This window comes from Balaenoptera acutorostrata, chromosome 4 (assembly GCF_949987535.1).
Source record: "Balaenoptera acutorostrata chromosome 4, mBalAcu1.1, whole genome shotgun sequence".
NCBI classification, from domain to species: Eukaryota; Metazoa; Chordata; class Mammalia; order Artiodactyla; family Balaenopteridae; genus Balaenoptera; species Balaenoptera acutorostrata.
This window is the reverse complement of record NC_080067.1, coordinates 56,986,583-57,004,619: the sequence shown is the minus strand read 5'-3', so window position 1 is coordinate 57,004,619 and position 18,037 is coordinate 56,986,583. Positions and strand designations below refer to the sequence as shown.

The 18,037-nt window shown below is 37.0% G+C and overlaps 1 protein-coding gene across 1 annotated transcript in view; it reads left to right on the top strand.

Annotated features, from left to right (window-relative positions):
* The window catches only part of SPATA16 (spermatogenesis associated 16), a 236,080-nt gene extending 224,349 nt beyond the window's left edge, over window positions 1-11,731 (top strand). The window contains exon 10 of the mRNA XM_057544841.1: window positions 11,609-11,731. Within this exon, the coding sequence (XP_057400824.1) occupies window positions 11,609-11,731 (123 nt within the window). The remainder of the gene's footprint in view (window positions 1-11,608) is intronic.
* The last annotated feature ends 6,306 nt before the right edge of the window (window positions 11,732-18,037 follow it).

The following is an 18,037-nucleotide window of genomic DNA, read 5'->3' as shown; positions in this document are numbered from 1 at the left end:
AACTGAAAGGAATCAGTCTACTGGATTTCAAAACTTTTTATATAGCTACAGTAATCAAGACTCTGTGGTATTAGTGGAATGATAGACACAAAGATCAATGAAACAAAATTGAAAACCATAAGTAAATTCATATAAATATGCTCAATTGATTTTTTTATAAAGGCACAAAAGCAATTCAATAAAGCAAAAGATAGGCTTTTCAATAAATGGTGCAAGAGTATTTGTACATCTGTAGGTAAAAACAAACCAAAAAACAAACAAAAAACTTGACCTAAGTCTGACACTTGATACAAAAATTGACTCAAAATGTGAAACTTTTAGAAAAAAACATAGGAGAAAATCTTTGGAATCTTAGTCTATGCAAAGCATTCTTAGACTTGACACCAAAAGTATGATCCATAAAAATCTAATTGATAAATTAGACTTCATCAAAATTGAGAACTTTTGCTCTGTGAAAGATTCTGTTTAAAAGGATGAAAAGACAAGTTACAGAATGACAGAAAATATTTGCAAACCACATGCCCAAAAAAAGACAAGTATTTTGATTTATAAAGAACTCTCAAAATTCAACCATAAAAAATTAAAAAGTTAATTCAATTTGAAAGTGGGGAAAAGACATGAATAGACATTTCACCAAAGAGAATGTCAAATAAGCACATTAAAACATATTCAATATCATTAGCTATTAGGGAAATGCAAATTAAAACCGCAATGCAATAAATCACTCCACACCTATCAAAGTGGCTAAAATAAAAATTAGTAGCAGCACTAAATGCTGGTGTCAATGCAGAGAAATTGGGTCACTCATACACTGCTGGTGGGAATGTAAAACAATACAGCCACTGAGGGAAACTATATGACAGTTTCTTTAAAAAACTAATTATGCAACTAACAAATGACTTAGCAATTATACTCCTAGGCATTTATTTATCCCAGGGAAATGAAGTCTAATGTTCACACAAAAACCTGTAAACAAATGTTCATAGCAACTTAATTTATAATAGCCAAAAATTGGAAGTAATCTAGATATCCTTCAAAGAGTGAATCATTAAACTGTGGTGCATCCATACCATGGAATACTACTCAGCAATAAAAAGAAACAAACTGTTGATACACACAACAAACTGAATAAATCCCCAGAGACTAATGGAGTTATATACTATATGATTCCATTTATACAACCTTCTTAAAATGAAAAAATTATAGAAATGAACAAGATTAGTGGTTGCCAGAGGTTAAGGAGGTGGAGCCAGGAGGAAAGTGGGTGTGGCTATAAAAGGGCAACACAAGAGATCTTGTGGTGATGGAACTGTTCTATATCTTGACTGTATCAGTGTCAATATCCTGGCTGTAATATTCTACCAAAGTTTTGCAAGATGTTACCATTGGGGCAAACTGATAAAGAATACACAGATTCTTCCTGTATTACTTCTTACTGATGCATGTGAATCTGCAATTATCTCAAAATAAAAAGTTTAAAAAATATATACTCAAACCTTAATTATGCCATTAAATATGGAAAAATAAATATTTTAAAAAATAAAAATTTTAAAAAATAAAATAAAATTTTATTTTATTTTATTTTTTAAAATATTTATTTGGCTGTGTTGTTTCTTCGTTGCGGCACGCAGGATCTTCGTTGCAGCACATGGGATCTTTTGCTGCGGCGCTCGTTGGGGGATGTGGGCTCTTCACGGCGGCACACAGGCTTCTCTCTAGTTGTGGCATGCGGGTTTTCTCTTCTTTAGTTGTGGCGTGGGCTCCAGAGCACGTGGTCTCTGTAGTTTGCAGCACACAGGCTCTCTAGTTGAGGCTCGAGAGCTCAGTAGTTGTGGTGTGCAGGCTTAGTTGCCCTGCGGCACGTGGGATCTTAGTTCCCCCACCAGGGATCAAACCCGCGTCCCCTGCATTGGAAGGCGGATTCTTTGCCACTGGAACACCAGGGAAGTCCCAAAAACTAAAATTTTAAAAAGCCATGATACATTGTTTCGTGAACGAAGTGATAGCAAGGTTTCATAATTGCGCTTTAACTGTATACTAAACATAATTTCTTTAAAGTGCTATCATTATGGGAATTTTCAATTAGGACTTGGTAATACAGTTTAGCAGGAAGTTTTTTGCACATTTTGTAACATATCACAGGTAGATGACTTAGATTTCCACATTGTACTTTTATGACTAAAATACCAACTAACATACAAAATTCACTAAATTTAAATGGAGAAATATGAGGCTTATTTGTTTGAATGCTAGCCAAAAGCTAAAGGAAACTGATATATTATGAATAGCAGAAACAACTCCGTTTCAGAAACTAAGTTTATTTTAGAAATTAATTTCAAGCCTGTTTAAAAACAATTGTCATTCTAATAAGAATTAAAATTCAAACCATTTTGGATGATAAATATTTAAAAGCATTTGGTCTGGAAACTAAACTGGAACAGAGCAAGGAAACTAATGTTAACAAATCCTCTGTGGTCCACACCGCTAACCGCTGGAAAAACATCCTCGTTCTGTAACCACCACTACAGTCATAGAAACATATTTATTCCTGAGGATCCAATTCTTATTTCATCTATCTTTTTTTTTTTTTTTTTTTTTTTTTTTTTTTTTTAAGGATTTTCTTATTTATTTATTTATTTATTTATTTATTTTTGGCTGTGTTGGGTCTTCGGTTCGTGCGAGGGCTTTCTCCAGTTGCGGCAAGCGGGGGCCACTCTTCATCGCGGTGCGGGGACCGCTCTTCATCGCGGTGCGCGGGCCTTTCTCTATCGCGGCCCCTCCCGTCGCGGGGCACAGGCTCCAGACGCGCAGGCTCAGCAATTGTGGCTCACGGGCCCAGCTGCTCCGTGGCATGTGGGATCTTCCCAGACCAGGGCTCGAACCCGTGTCCCCTGCATTAGCAGGCAGATTCTCAACCACTGCGCCACCAGGGAAGCCCCTTATTTCATCTATCTTTTGTCTTCTTAAAAGACATCTTTAAAAGCATGTCTGGTGGCGCAGTGGTTGAGAATCTGCCTGCCAATGCAGGGGACACGGGTTCGAGCCCTGGTCTGGGAAGATCCCACATGCCGCGGAGCAACTGGGCCCGTGAGCCACAATTACTGAGCCTGTGCGTCTGGAGTCTGTGCTCCGCAACGAGGGGCCGCGATAGTGAGAGGCACGCGCACCGCGATGAAGAGTGGCCCCTGCTTGCCACAACTAGAGAAAGCCCTCGCACAGAAACGAAGACCCAACACAGCCATAAATAAATTAATTTTTAAAAAAATCCTTCCCTTTTTTAAAAATTTTTAATTAAAAACAAAAAAATCCTCACCCAATTCCTGATGCATGAACATGTACAAACATACCTAATCTTCTCTCCTAAATCCAGACTACATGAAATCCAATAGGAAGTCCCATTTCAAGCCCAGTGTCTTCCTTCTCCACATAATTTACCCATGCGTTTATGTTTGAGATCAACCTCCTCTAATTGCCATTATTGGAAAGAAACTACACTGTTTCCCAAGGTGTATACTAAGCCTGTGCAGGAGGCACCAACAAAGTAGGGAGCATTAACTGACAGGAAAAGTGAAAGGTAGAAATCATCAAAGTTATGTATGGGGGGAAAATTAGAACTTAATTGAGCTATATGGCTTAGTACAGATCTCCTCAACTTACATTGGGGTTTCATTTCAATAAACCCATCATAAATTAAAAATACTGTAAGTTGGAAATTATTTAATACACCTAACCTTCTGAACATCATAGCTTAGTCTAGCCTACCTTAAATGTGCTCAGAACACTTAAATTAGCCTACAGTTGGGCAAGATCATCTAACACAAAGCCTATTTTATAATAAGTATTGAGTAGCTCATGTAATTTACGGTACTGAGTACTGTACTGAAAGTGAAAACTAGGATGGTTGTATGGGGACAGGATGGTTATAAGTGTATGGGTTGTTTACCCTCGGGTCACGTGGCTGACGGGGCGCTGCAGCTCACTGTGGCTGCCCAGCATCACAGGAGTATCAGACCCCATACTGCTAGCCCAGGAAAAGACCAAAATTCAAAATACGGTCTCTACTGAATGCATATCGTTTTTGCACCATCATAAAGTCGAAAAATTATGAGTCGAACCATCATAAGTCAGGGACTGTCTATAGCTGTATTAATTTGCTAACACTGCTGTAACAAAGTACCACAAACTGAGTGGCTTGAACAATAGAAGTTTATCATCGCAGTTCTGGAGGTTGATTGTCCAAATTCAAAGTGTCAGCAGGGTTGGTACCTTCTGAGGGCTGTGAGGAAGAATCAGTTCCATGCCTCTCCCCTCGTTTCTGGTGGTTTGCTGGCAATCTTTATCATACCTTGGCTGTAGGAGCATCACCTCAACCACTGCCTTCATCTTCATAAGGTAGTCTCCCTGTGTGAGTGACTGTGTCCCAATATCCTGTTATCTAGTCATTTTGGGTTAAGGACCACCCTAAAGACCTCATTTTAACTTGATGGCCTCTATAAAAACCCTATCTCCAAATAAGGGTACATCCTGAAATACTGGGGGTTAAGACCTCAACATAGGAATTTTGAGGGAACGAAATTCAACTCATCCCAGTAGTGTTTCATTTTAAATGACTCTGGGAGGGAAAGGGCCACCCAGATCTTCACAGTGACTCTCCCTCCCCTCACCACATCTGAATGACTCCCCTTCCAAAGCTCTATTAGGCCATGGCTGCGTGTCCCTTTCTGTTATCATCTCTCATCAGCTTTGCTTGTGTTGAGCTTCTTGTCATTTTTTTTCCTTAGTTTGTCCCCATTTCTAACTCTCTATGTTCTAAAACTCAGTTTCTCCCCCAGCAATGCCCTTGGTCTCATGGCCAGCCTTTGCATAAGAAATGGAAACTGGTCTATTGTTTTCACCTCTGGCTCACATGCCTTCAATTACCAAATGAAAATAGGTTGGATCTGTGTGCAAATGAAGTCACAGTCAGCCCCACAAAATGAGAGTGAGTCAGCAGCAATCCTCCTTCACAAGAAAGCTCTCAAGTGAACAGAGGGTCTCCTGACCTCAGGGCATCCCCATACTTCCCACCTACACATAAGATACAAACCAATTTTATAGTAAAAGATTATTGGAGAAAATATTCAAGTACTTTTTATCACGCCTATACTGAAAGTGACTATGAAGTGGTTCTATGTGGGAAAACATTTTAATCTGTAAAAATGTTGCATTTTATCCTGGGATCTAGTAGAAAAATCTTAAGTTTCGATATGCTAAAAAAATCATTAACTGAGAAAACGAATTATCTGATGATTGAATAATCTGAAGCAGTTAATAGGGTAAGAAAGAAAGCGTGCTATAAACTACCTTCTAGTGTTAAGCTAATCCGTAATAGGGGTCCTTTGGATGCAAGATAAAATATTGACACATCTGGAGAAAAAGATATAGGTCTTATAGATATGATCATTTTATAAGTAAAATAGAACGAAGTACTGAGAACCCTAGTATCCATGGGTGTTTATATCAACCAGTTCGATACCTTTCATTATATACAAAACTACAGCAACAGAAGTGGTTAGATCCCTCTCATTTCCATAGTGCTTCTCCAATGTGGTACAAGGCAAATTGCAGTGTGTCCTTCTTCCACTGAGCACATTTCTGTAGAGTGAATCCAGGCCAAACTAAACATCATTAAAGTAGTACCTTAAAGTTGGAATGGATGTTAAAAGCTTCTTTAATCCAACCCCCGGCTCACACATGACCCAAATAATTCATACCTGCCAAAAAAGTCATCTAATGTTTGATTTCCAGTCTCTGGTGATGAGGGTCACTATACCTTACCCTAAAACCCCTTCCATTTTTTATACAGTTGTGAAAATATTAATATAATATCTACTTTTTTACTCATTTAACTACTCATTCAGCTGTTTATCACTTCAACAAATATTTATTGAGAACCTATTATGAAACCACCAGGCACTACACAATGTGCTATTATAATCTTTGTGGAGGACTCAGACATTTATGAAGAGCTTTCCACAAACATCAAGCCATTTAATCCTCACAAAAACCCTGTAAATAGACTCTGATTATTAATTTGTTATTTATACTAGAGATGAGAAAATTAAAGTTCAGAATTTAAGTCACATCACCAGTGAAAAAACTGAGAATCAAACTCGTAATTCTAGATAGTACTCTTTCAAATGTATAAACTAACACAAAACAAATTCATCATCCCTTCACATCACAATGCTGATATACCTAAAGATATCACAGATTCCTGTTATGTTTTCTCTTCTCCCCAGTAAACACCTCCAGATCCTCCAACGTTTCATCATACAATTTGGAGTTAAGACCCTGGACATACCCAGAACCGAGCATGATAACCCAGATGAGACAGGACCTGACCAGAAAAGGGAAAAAACTACTGCCCCCTTTGAGACACATTTTAAATACTGTAGTCTATAATCAGATCAGTTTTGGGTAATCGGGGAATACTGTTGATTTACATTGAATTTGCAGCTAATATGTACTATCAGAAACTCATATCTTCCCACTCCTTTCTCTGCCCCCTCTTAATTTTGTCTGTTATATAGTGGAATTCTGAGACCTAATCACAAGACTTTAAAGTATGTCAAACACCTACACTTAGCACAGTTACTGAGGCAGCAACCTCCACAGAGTGGAGGTCAAAAACACAAGGACTATTAGATAAAGTTGTTTAGCTTTTAATTTTATTTCACTTTTATAGGTATGTTTTATTTATTTGTGTTTTTTTCTATTTACTGGGCATACACTTCCAGATTCAAGTATTAATACTACCACTAAATAATAGCAATTCAAACCTATGCAAATACTTCACATAAATTGTTTAATTTATCTCATTAGGACCCTGTGAAGCAATTGACGATGAAGAAACTTGGGTTCCAAGGAATTAAATAAGTTTGCCCAAGAGTCACCAAGAACATGCTGGAGCTGGGATTCCAACCCAGATATATCTGACTTTGACCCAGCAGGCTGTCTCTCTGCCATGACCACCTTTTTGTTCTGAATAACTGAAAGCGTCATTTTTTGTTTGTCTTTCTTGGGACTGTTTAACTGCCAAAATGCTTTTCACGTGGTAAACTACAAAATAGTGGGTTGTTTTTTCTTTTCCATTAGGAGTTTTCATCATTCTGACTTTTAGCCTAGTACTAGGCTATTATTATAGGTCCATTTTTTTTTAACGCATTCCTGATTATGTGACCTTTTTCTACCTCTTACATTTGTCACTAATCAAACTCATCCTTTTTCCCTAAAACTGTTCGTTGAATTTTATTCCTTACCTCATTAAGATACCATCAATGTCTCAAATGAGAAACTTCACAGTCATTACTAATTCTGCTTGCCTTCTAACCCCAACACAGAATTTTTCATCAAGACTATAGCTCTTACTTCCCAAACGTCTCTTAAATCCTTGATGCAGGCCCCAATAGTATTTTTCATGTCATATTGCACTGGGCCCTAATTGATCCACCTGCTTCTAGTCTCCCTGGCTGCATTCCACCCCATGCAATGCACCAGATTTATCTTCCTAACCACACAGCTAAGTATTTTTCAACTTTTTATAAGCTGACCCCAATCTATATTTCTTGCTGTGTATATCTCTACTCTCTGTCCCCCCATGCCCACATCTATGCTATGTGACCCACCCCTACCAAATAGCCCATGTTCTTTCACAACCTTGCTTTTATGGATGCCATTTCCTCTGTCTGGAATGAGTTTCTTGTCCTGGCAAAGACCCAGCTCCTATCACCTCCAATACACTTCCACATTCCTTCAGATAGAACTCACTGTTCTGACATTTTTGCTAACAGAACTTTTTGTACATAATTCTTATATAAACATTCATGCTTTGTTGCAATCATGTTTTCATTAACTGTGTCTCCTATGTGAATATGAGTTCCTCATAAACAACCATCTCGATATTTTTGCTTATCACCTTAGTACAGTGCCAAATATTGTACATAGTAGATGTTTAATAAATATTTGCATGAAAGAATGAAAGTACTTCCTTTGAGATCTGAGCTGACTAGAAATTTTCCTGTAATACATATTGGTCTATTTAGTTACCTCCACATTTCTTCCTAATTGGTATTATTTGTTTTTGTACTGTTAGAATTTCAACTTTGAAATCTCCTGTACTTCTCAGGCTGTCTTCTCTTTTACGGTTTCAAAGTCATCTTTGTTCTGAACTTTTGACTCCACAGTAAGTCATGACTGACAGACTTCTGTGCATAAGAATTTAAAAATCCTCAGAAATAGTTGATAACAATTTCCTAACTCTTTGATGAGGATTATGATTGACAACCATATGACAGGTGAGAATCTGCCCTTTTACTGAGACCTTCAGTTCCCCTCAATCATCTGGAATCCCTAAATTCTCTACAAACTCATTTGGTCTGATATCCACATTTCAGTAATGCCAAGTCAGCATTGGCGCACAGATAGACAAGAAAATGTTATCTGCCCATTTTGCAAATGGGAAAATTAGACTCAGAATGACCAAGGAGACTATCTGATATAGTTAAGCAAGTAGACCCTACACTAAAAAGAAGGTCTAATAAGGCCTCTGCTCCAAAAAGTGGCTCATTTCCTTCCTTACATGCTTGCATATTTCTTTGTGTTTTATTTCCCTAAGGGCTTTATAGAAATTTCTATCATTTGCAATCTGTTCTTCTTAGTTATATGAATCTATTTTCTCTTCAACCAGCATTTTTCTTTCCTTGACTTAAAAAAAGAAAATAAAGAACCAGCTTTACTAAAAACATGTTGCAGCTCTCCTACACTTCAGTAAGTACAGAAGCTAAAATTGACTTACTTTACTGCATGGTCTGTCATTCATCTAATGGTATAATCTAAGAGAATAACCTCTGGTTTGAAAATTGTAAGGGCACATCTTAAGACTGGACAAACTTAAATCTGATGTGGTAAAAATCATGGAATTTTTTGGCTTGGTATGTCCTTGGAAATTATCCGGGCTAACCCTTTCTTCACTAAAGGCTGGTGAAAACTGAAGCTCAGAAAGGCCAAGTGACTTTTCTGGTGTCACAGATCAAGATTACAAGCCAGTCCAAGAGCAGAACTCAACACTCCTGACTCCTTTCCCAGTGCCCTTTCTACTTTTGGCTGTTTCAAGTATGGAGACCACACCTTGTTATTACCTTGCCTAGACTCAAAGCTAAACAATGGTAATAGAATGATGGGATATGAAAGTGATTAATCTTTAAGAGAAAAGAAAGCCTTCTGATATGCTTCATACCAGTCATCACTTTGAGTATGGAAAAACACATTGGTTTCTGAACACACTGATGTCTTCAGCTCTATCATCAGAGAGTAGGATTGTTGAGGGTCTACCATATCCTAGTTATTGGGAATAGTGAACACCATGGACCTAGCTGCCTGCCTTATGGAGCAAGCCCAGACGGGAAGATAGATATTATATAAAACATTACAAACAATTAAGTAAAAACTTACAATATGCAAAGAGATGAATCAGCTGCTGTGGGAATATGTTACTGAGAGCCCCAACCTGGTCTGCGTTATCAAGAAGTATGTCCCTGAGGCACTGATGTTGAACCTGAAATCCAGAAGATATGTAAGGGTTCCAATGGGAGTATTCCATCAGAGGGCATAGAATTAGGAAGATCAAGGGTGCAGAGAATGCTGCACGGTTGTGTTTAGAAAACTGAGAGATGTACCACAGGGCTAAGGCAAATGTAGTGACAGGAGACAGAATTAGAGACAGAAGTGTAACCAGATCACGCAGAGCTGTGTAGATCATGTTAAGGGCTTGGGAATCCATTTAGGCATTTTAAGCAGGGGAAAATGTGACCAGATATATATTTAAAAAGATCATTCCAGTATTATTAGGAGAATGGGTTAAAAGGATAGCATGTAGACAGACCAGGTAGGAGGTGAACACCTAGGCCAGGTGAGACATGTACATAGTCTGTACTCTAGACCTCCCAGTTTAATTCAGCAGTACTCTATTCCAATGACATAGCTTGTGTTTCTTCTTTGTCTTTCTTAATGAAAGGCAAACCAGTTAGTCAACACTGCTCTTAATAAACACAATTTTTAAAAAAGATAGCAGCCACCTAACGGATATTTTAAAACAATTATTTTTCTGTATCATTGAAGGAAGCTTTATTTGTTGCATTAGGGTTGTAATTGTAACTGTATTTGGACTAACTGCAAACATTATCATTGTAAAGAGCTTTGATTTAAACCATACATTTTCAGTGCAAATAACATGAGTGAGTAATCAACTCTATCAAAGTAACAGTAAAGTGCCATCCATCGTGTTTATTTTGATTGTGCTCTATGTTAATTTTTTACTTATGGTTTTGATATAAGTTGGATAGTATAAATGGATGGAATACATAGAATAATGCATTGACTTCATGACAGGATCCAAAAATATTCTGTCAAATCATTTTGATGATTGCTGCAATAATCAGATATCATAAACAACATGTACTTTTGGAAAAATTTACCTGAAGTAATTTTAGGTTTTCAAAAAGAATTGTTTTCTTTAATTGTTTTCTATAATTGTTTTCTATAACAATTTCTATAATTGTTAAATAAATTATCTTATTTTCTTAAGGAAACCAATGGACAGTTTTCATCACCTTGTGTGATATAAGACCTAACTATAACATATAAATGAGTGCTACCATTTATTACTCTCTTTTTGACAATCTGAATTATCTTTTGGATATTACTCTGAATGATAAATCAAGTGATTTAAAAGTAGAGCTCAAAATTGGAAAATTGAACTTGTAAAGTGCTTTTATCTTAAGGAGACGATATGTTAATATACCTTGAAGAGTAAGTGCTCTAGCTTTGAGCTAACTTTACGACAACAGGTTCTTCAGTGAGTGATTTTAGACTAATACAATATGCAGGTCTTGGGAATCAGGGTTAAGTATGAATTGTTTTTCATCATGAAAGCCCAACTCAGCATATACGTAAACTGTTTTACTCTGGCAAATAGTATAATACATTCAACCAACTGTCACTGAATAATGATAAGTTTTCTTTAGAGAAAGACAAATAATTTATTTCTAAGAACTATTGTTTTGTATATCGTTATTTTATCTTATTTTATTTCAACTTTTGATTTAAAAGAGAAATGGCTCTTGCTAAGACAATGTGGAATATTCATTTTTCTCCCAAGTTGGCCAGGGGTATACCAATGCTAGAATCTCTGGTTTTGAGGGGAGTAGATTTTGTTTCATTATTCTTTTAGAAAATTGAATAATTTTCCACCATTTATTCCTTTTTGAAATCCCTGGTTTTACTGACCAGTAAAGACAGCAGGTGATGATAATCCCCAGTCCCATCCCCAATATATAGGACTGCGTGGTAAAGCAAATTCCTGCATGTCTGCTTCACGCTCTTAAAACAAAGGACCCTGAAATTAAAACAAAAAGGGGGCTTTTATATTTAATTGTATCTGTCTCTGCCAGTTCTGTTCCAACATGGACCTGTATGTGCCGTTTACTTTTAAATTCCTCACCATTTTCCTAAGTACACAAAACCTGGGGAAACAATAACGAATCTTGCCGTATCTGTTTATTTCTTCTAGGTTGGACAAATCGAAAACTTTCTATACCAACTAGAGGATAGTTTCTTAAAAACTAAAAAACAGAGAGCTGCTCGAAGGCAAAAAAGAAAAATGAAGCGGCTTCAAACTGTGCAGCAAAGCTAGTCACTGGGGAGCAGGCAACACCACCGAGACGTTCCAGAGAAAGGGCCAATGGCATCCCGCCAGCCTGACTGTGACAGCCCAGCAACAAAGGCCTAGCGCCAAAAGAATGAGGTGGTGCTCCTCTTGGCAAAGACGGTCTACACTTCGTTAATCTCAACTGGCAGCAATAAATATTCTCAGCAAGTTTGACCTGACTCTTGCTCAAATTCGTCTTACTTAGTTAAATAGCTTATAAAACAACCATTGCTGCTTCTTTCACCTGTCTTGCTCTTTCAACGTTGACTAAAGTATACCAGGTCTATCCAAGTCCACTTACAGTGTATGTGCATATTCATGTGTATTCATTAAGGATTAGTCACATACCATATACAGATATGGACAATATAAATGCAGATTGTTTAAATTATAAAACGGATAATATACTTTCTCAATCCTTATAGAGATAGCCCTATGTGGTATGGCTGATATCATCAGTTATTTCACTAACATCTGTATTCTTTCCTCTGGATCCCTCATATCCCCTCCCCTTAAATGACTCAACACAAATGCATATATTTGACAAGATAATGAGTCAAGAGCCATTACTCAAGACCTCAGTTAACACCAACAAGGAGGTTTGAAGATAGAGTAAGAAGATGGGACCCATATACAGAGTAAAATAAACAAGAAAATGTAAATTTTAAAAATAATGGAAAAAATAAGATCTCAGAGTACATTAATAACATGAAAAGGAAAAAAGGGAATAAAATATTTAGTGCTGAATTTTTCATTATACAGTGAGATCGTAAAGGAATCAATAATTTAGCCTTACGTATATGTCAGATATGTGTAGTCATAATTATGCAAGATATAAATATTTTGAAACTTTGAAATAAATTACGACCTTGATTTCCCTGTGGACCATCTGCTTAATTCTTACCTTTATCAAATAGTTTCCTCTTTTACCCCACTCCACCCAGAGATCATCATCGTTGCCATCATGTTCCCTCAGGTTAGTTATTAATATAACGGTAGCCAGTTAAAGACAGGGGCGTTTAAGAAACTCCTTTTTGTTCCTAGACTCACACCAGCAAGGCACCTCGGTTCTGTTCTCATAAGTACTGGAAAATAATTTCTTTCTATGGACACTTGAGTCTGTAACCAAATGTGGGAGTCTAAGACAAATGGCTCAACCTCCCATGCAGCCAGTTCTGCTGTTATCCCCTTTGACCACTGTCCAGGAACTTCCTATTAATAAATATATATATATATATTTATATCCTTATAACATTGTATATATATATATATTTATATATCCTTATAACATTGTATATATATATATATTTATATATCCTTATAACATCTCTAGGAAACAAAGCTTGTTGAGCTTTGAATTTAACTTCAGTGTTAAAATTTTATTTTCCAAAAGAATTTCTATGTTCTGTGAGTAATACTTTTTTTTTTTAATTGGGATGGAATCTTAGCACTGCCTGTTTTCTGAAAGCCCTGTTGGTATTCAGTAGCTGTTCAATTGCTTTATCTTTGTTCTTCAAAAATTAGTGTTCTCTCATTCCACAGTGCTAAAAGATTATATTTGAAAATAATATAGTTACAATTATTAGATTATGGTTTCACTGTTTGACCACTTCCCCCAAATCCAATACTAAATATCCATTGGTTGTTTTTTGGCTGGGGTTTGTTTAGGGAAAGGAAGGCAGTTCTAGTTGGTCTTAGGAAGGATGATATAAAACGGAAATCCAAAAAATTCAAAAGAAACTTTTTTTCAGAAAAAAATTAATCAACGCTCATAGCTCTTCAACAAGGTATCAAATAATTAGAATTCTTAATAGGTATAAAAGCAATGTCCATAGGAATGAATTTTGCTCATTGTTTCAACATTAGTGTCAAGAGCCTTGAATAGCAATAATACAGATGAAGGATTTGTAAAGCAATATGATATTAGTTTAAAAACAAATTAATACCAGAGAAAGCAAAGTTTACAAAGTACTTTCAGAATGCTTATATCAACTTCATAAGAATTTCTTCCTGTATGCATTTCCTCCCTTTGCAATTGAAGAAACCAACACCCAAAGAGGTTAATGCCTTGCTTGACTCTAAAGACTTGTTCTGTCCCATACTTGCTATTTGAAATGTGGTCCATGAACCAACAGCACCAGCATCACCAGGGAATTCATGAGGAATGCAGAATCTTAAACTCCTCCCCAAACCTACTACCTCAAAGTCTGTATTTTTAACAAGCTCCCTAGGTAATTTATATATGCCCATTAAAGTTTGAGAATTGCTCTTTTACCATATTGGAAAATATTTTCCTGTCTGTTCAAAGTTAACATGACACAGGGCCTGATGATATGCTACACTCTTAGGTTCTGGTCCAAAAATATTTCCTAATATGATCATTTCTGCAAAGGTTTATGCACCAAAAGAACGAAAAATTAAAAGTTCAGTAATTATAGGAAATGTGTTTTTCCTCTGCCATTTTTTTCTAAGATAGATAGGATTTTATTCTGTAACATTTCAAAAACATGAAGCAAAACAAAAGAAAGACATATGGGCCAAAAAGAAGTGGTATACACTTGATGATCAGACCAATTTAAATATTATTAATTGTATAGCTAGTCCATGACCTAAATGCTTCAATTGTTTCCTCTGTCTTCCGCTATCATTTCTCCTTTGTCCCTCCATCATTTACTGACATATCTAGATGGGAAGCAGAGCTCTGCTGATCTCTAGAGCTAGGGGCAACTTATCTTTCAAAATATCTAAACAGATTCTTTCCAACTTGTCTACATCAGGGTGATCAATTCTGTCCATAAAATGTATTTGGGGAGACTGCCACTGGGTATTATTCTGTAAGAAATAGTTCAATTTCAGAAGTCCCACCCCGAGAGGAGGAATCCCAAAGGAGCCCACCTATGATCACATGAAAATCCTGTGTATCCTGATCCATGTCTTCCTTAATGTCAGGTACTTGATCATTCTCAGTCATTCCTTCATCATCCTTCGAGACACTTTGGTATTGTTTGTATGTGTAGGGGTTCAGAATATGTCATCCTAAAATATGCTACATTGGCATATTTATTATTTTGAATTAAAGGTACTTGAGAAGCTGCCAATGCAAGAAGAACATTCTGAACTTCCTTTGTCCCCCGAAAGCAGGAAATAAATCTCCCATATGAAAGGTATCCTCTCTGTACCAGGAGGTAAAAGACATCCTTACTGCCAGAGACAGGGAAATCAGGGCCATAAAAGGCTATATTAAACAAACCTGGTTATTTCTTCACTGTTTACTAACCCCAGCCCAAACACCTCTGCCTTGGTAATTATAAACAAAGTTATTGTTTCTTTGTCTAAAAGGTACAAAAGCTTCCTGCTTTGGTCACTTCTTTGAGTCTCATATCTTTGTGAGGCTCCTGCACATACATACGTAAATTAAATATGTTTTTCTCCTGCTAATCTGTCTTTTTATTACAGGTGGATCTGAACCAATAACCTAGAAGGGTAAAAGGAAAATTATTTTTCCTCCCCTACAGATGTTTTTCTCAGCTTTTCAGTTTCAAATTTTTCAAACCTATGGAAAAGTGGCAAGAATAGTACAATATAACTGATATACCCTTGGCATAGATTTCCCCAATTATTAACATTTTGTCTCACGTGCATTTGCGTTCTCTCTGCTCCTTGTCTCTCTCTCACCTTCTCCCCTTCTCTCTCTCTCTCTGTCATCAAGTAAAACACATTCCATAAAAAACCAAATTGTTTCTTTTAGTAGAATTACCTTATCATGAATACACTATGTTAATCCCCCATTTGCAGGTCTACATTTGTTCTCTGCATCAAATCAGACAAGTGAGCACAGCTACTTATAAACTGCTGGGGCAAGTGGCTATGGACAGCACACACCACACTGTCCCTGTCTTCCTCCTCCCTGCCGGCCTTTCTGGAGCATTCAGCAGGGGCAGGGTTCTTGAAGAAGGAAGAGTAAGTAACAAATGCTGTTTGTTACTTGCTAGCAAGGTACAGCCTCAGAACTGGTAATTCATACTTTTTTGTATCTTCAAGGATGGCCAATCTTTTTGAGAACAGATGTTGCAATTTTTGAAAACAGCCAAATTTTACGCAGAACCCAAATCGGTGACCAGAGTAGATGGTCAACTGAGTAATGTTACTCTGTGTCCAAGACTGTGTGCCTCTCTGAAGTAATGGCGGGCGCAAAGGCAACTGCACTGACATAAGAAGAGTTTTCCAAGTGACTTCTCTGAAGAGAACCATGTGTACCTTGGTATCTACATGCTATTGATAGTATGTTTGTTTCTATATGCTTCTGATGGAACAGAAAATTGGATAAATTTTAAAACCTCTCTAGAAAGCAATTTGTCAGTGTGTATCATGAGCGCTAAAGATGTTTATACCCTTTGCCCCAAAAATTCTACTTTTAGGAAACTACACTAGAGGAATAACCAAATACATGTTATAAAAGTTTATATTCATCACAGGGTTATTTTAAATAGAAAAATAAAATGAACTCAACCAAAATTTTCCAACATAGGTAATAGACTAAATGATTAATGACAGTCTATCCAATGCTTAACCTAATCACAGGTAAAAATTTTATCATGTTAAAAGAAAAAAGATATAAAACTATATAAGCACAACTATAACTAGGTTATAAAATATATGCATATAAAAGACTGGAAGGACATACAATAAGATATTAAAAATGGTTATCTTTAGTGGAGACAGTTCTGGGTGATTTTATTATCTTTTTCTAATATTATACAATAAGTATATGTTCCTTGATAATAAGAAAAAAACCTTAAAATATGATTATTTAGTATCACTCTGCAGAGAAAGACCAATTCATATCAGCTTTTCTTTGCCTGTTTACAGGAAAAAAATTATATATTCTGAAAACTTGCATCTCAGATAATTGCTGTTGCATAGACAGAGGCCAATGGAAACATTTTATTTGCAGAATTCTTTGTGGCATAAAAATTTTTACGACTACCTCCACCAAACATCCACGGGATACACAGTCCAGAAGGTCACTGAAGTAACTATTACACAGAGCACCAATTATGGTGTTTTACCTGCCTTTAAAAGTAACAAAACTAGAACTTCCCTAGGTGGTGCAGTGGTTAAGAATCCACCTGCCAATGCAGGGGACACGGATTTGATCCCTGGTCCAGGAAGATCCCACATGCAGCGGAACAACCGAGCCCGTGCGCCACAACTACCGAGCCTGTGCTCTAGAGCCTGCTAGCCACAACTACTGAGCCCGCATGCTGCAACTGCTGAAGCCCACGCACCTAGAGTCGATGCTCCACAACAAGAGAAGCCACCGCAATGAGAAGTCTGGCACCGCAACGAAGAGTAGCCCCCACTCGCCGCAACTAGAGAACGACTGTGCACAGCAATGAAGACCCAACGCAACCAAAAATTAATTAATTAATTAATTAATAACTGATACCACATGTGAGTTGTCCCTATCTCCCTTGCTTGTGTTCCTCATAACTTTCTGCTGATTGTTTTGTTTCGTTCTTTCCCTGTACTCACAGGGTATCACCCTACAAAATATGAGATGATCACAGACCAAAGTCCTTTAAAACAAAATGTATTGAAAGTTAAGAGACCACTGGCAGAGCAAAGCTTTGATTTATAGTGGCTTGATTCACTGAGATGGGGTGATGGAGTCCAAGTTCAATCAGATATTTCACAAGTTGCCTGATCCACTCAGCAGTTCCCTGGGCTCTCGGGACATGGATACAAAGGACTATTGTGCAGCCTTGACAAGCAGCAGATTGTCAAGATGTAATAGAATGTAATGACACACCTGGGGCAGGCACCTATCTTTGACAAGTCATCAAAGGGAGGGAAAATCAGGAAACAGACCCAAAGAGCATATCAAAAGTTATAAATGTAAGCATATCCTGCTTGTGCCTCAATAAAAAGAAGCCAGAAACACTCTGACTGCATGACATAGAGATTAAAATTACTCTCTACGTACATTATTTAATAAATGGTATGGGAACGTGAAAATTAAATACTGGATATGCTCTTTTGTTGTGATCCTTTATTGATCCAAGGCAATGTGCAGAACTAATACGCATTAATAGTCAAGACTTTAACTTTCTTCTTAAATAAGTGTTTGGGGAAGTAGAAAGGTAAATATTCATTGAGAAATGGGAAGACTAAATCCCTGATATTGATAACAAGCCAGTCTTTCTCTAAGCCTTGTTCAGTAGGTTTACAGATATGAATAGCTATGTCAGGCTATTCCCTAAAACCAGAAGGGGAAGTTGGTGTACTACA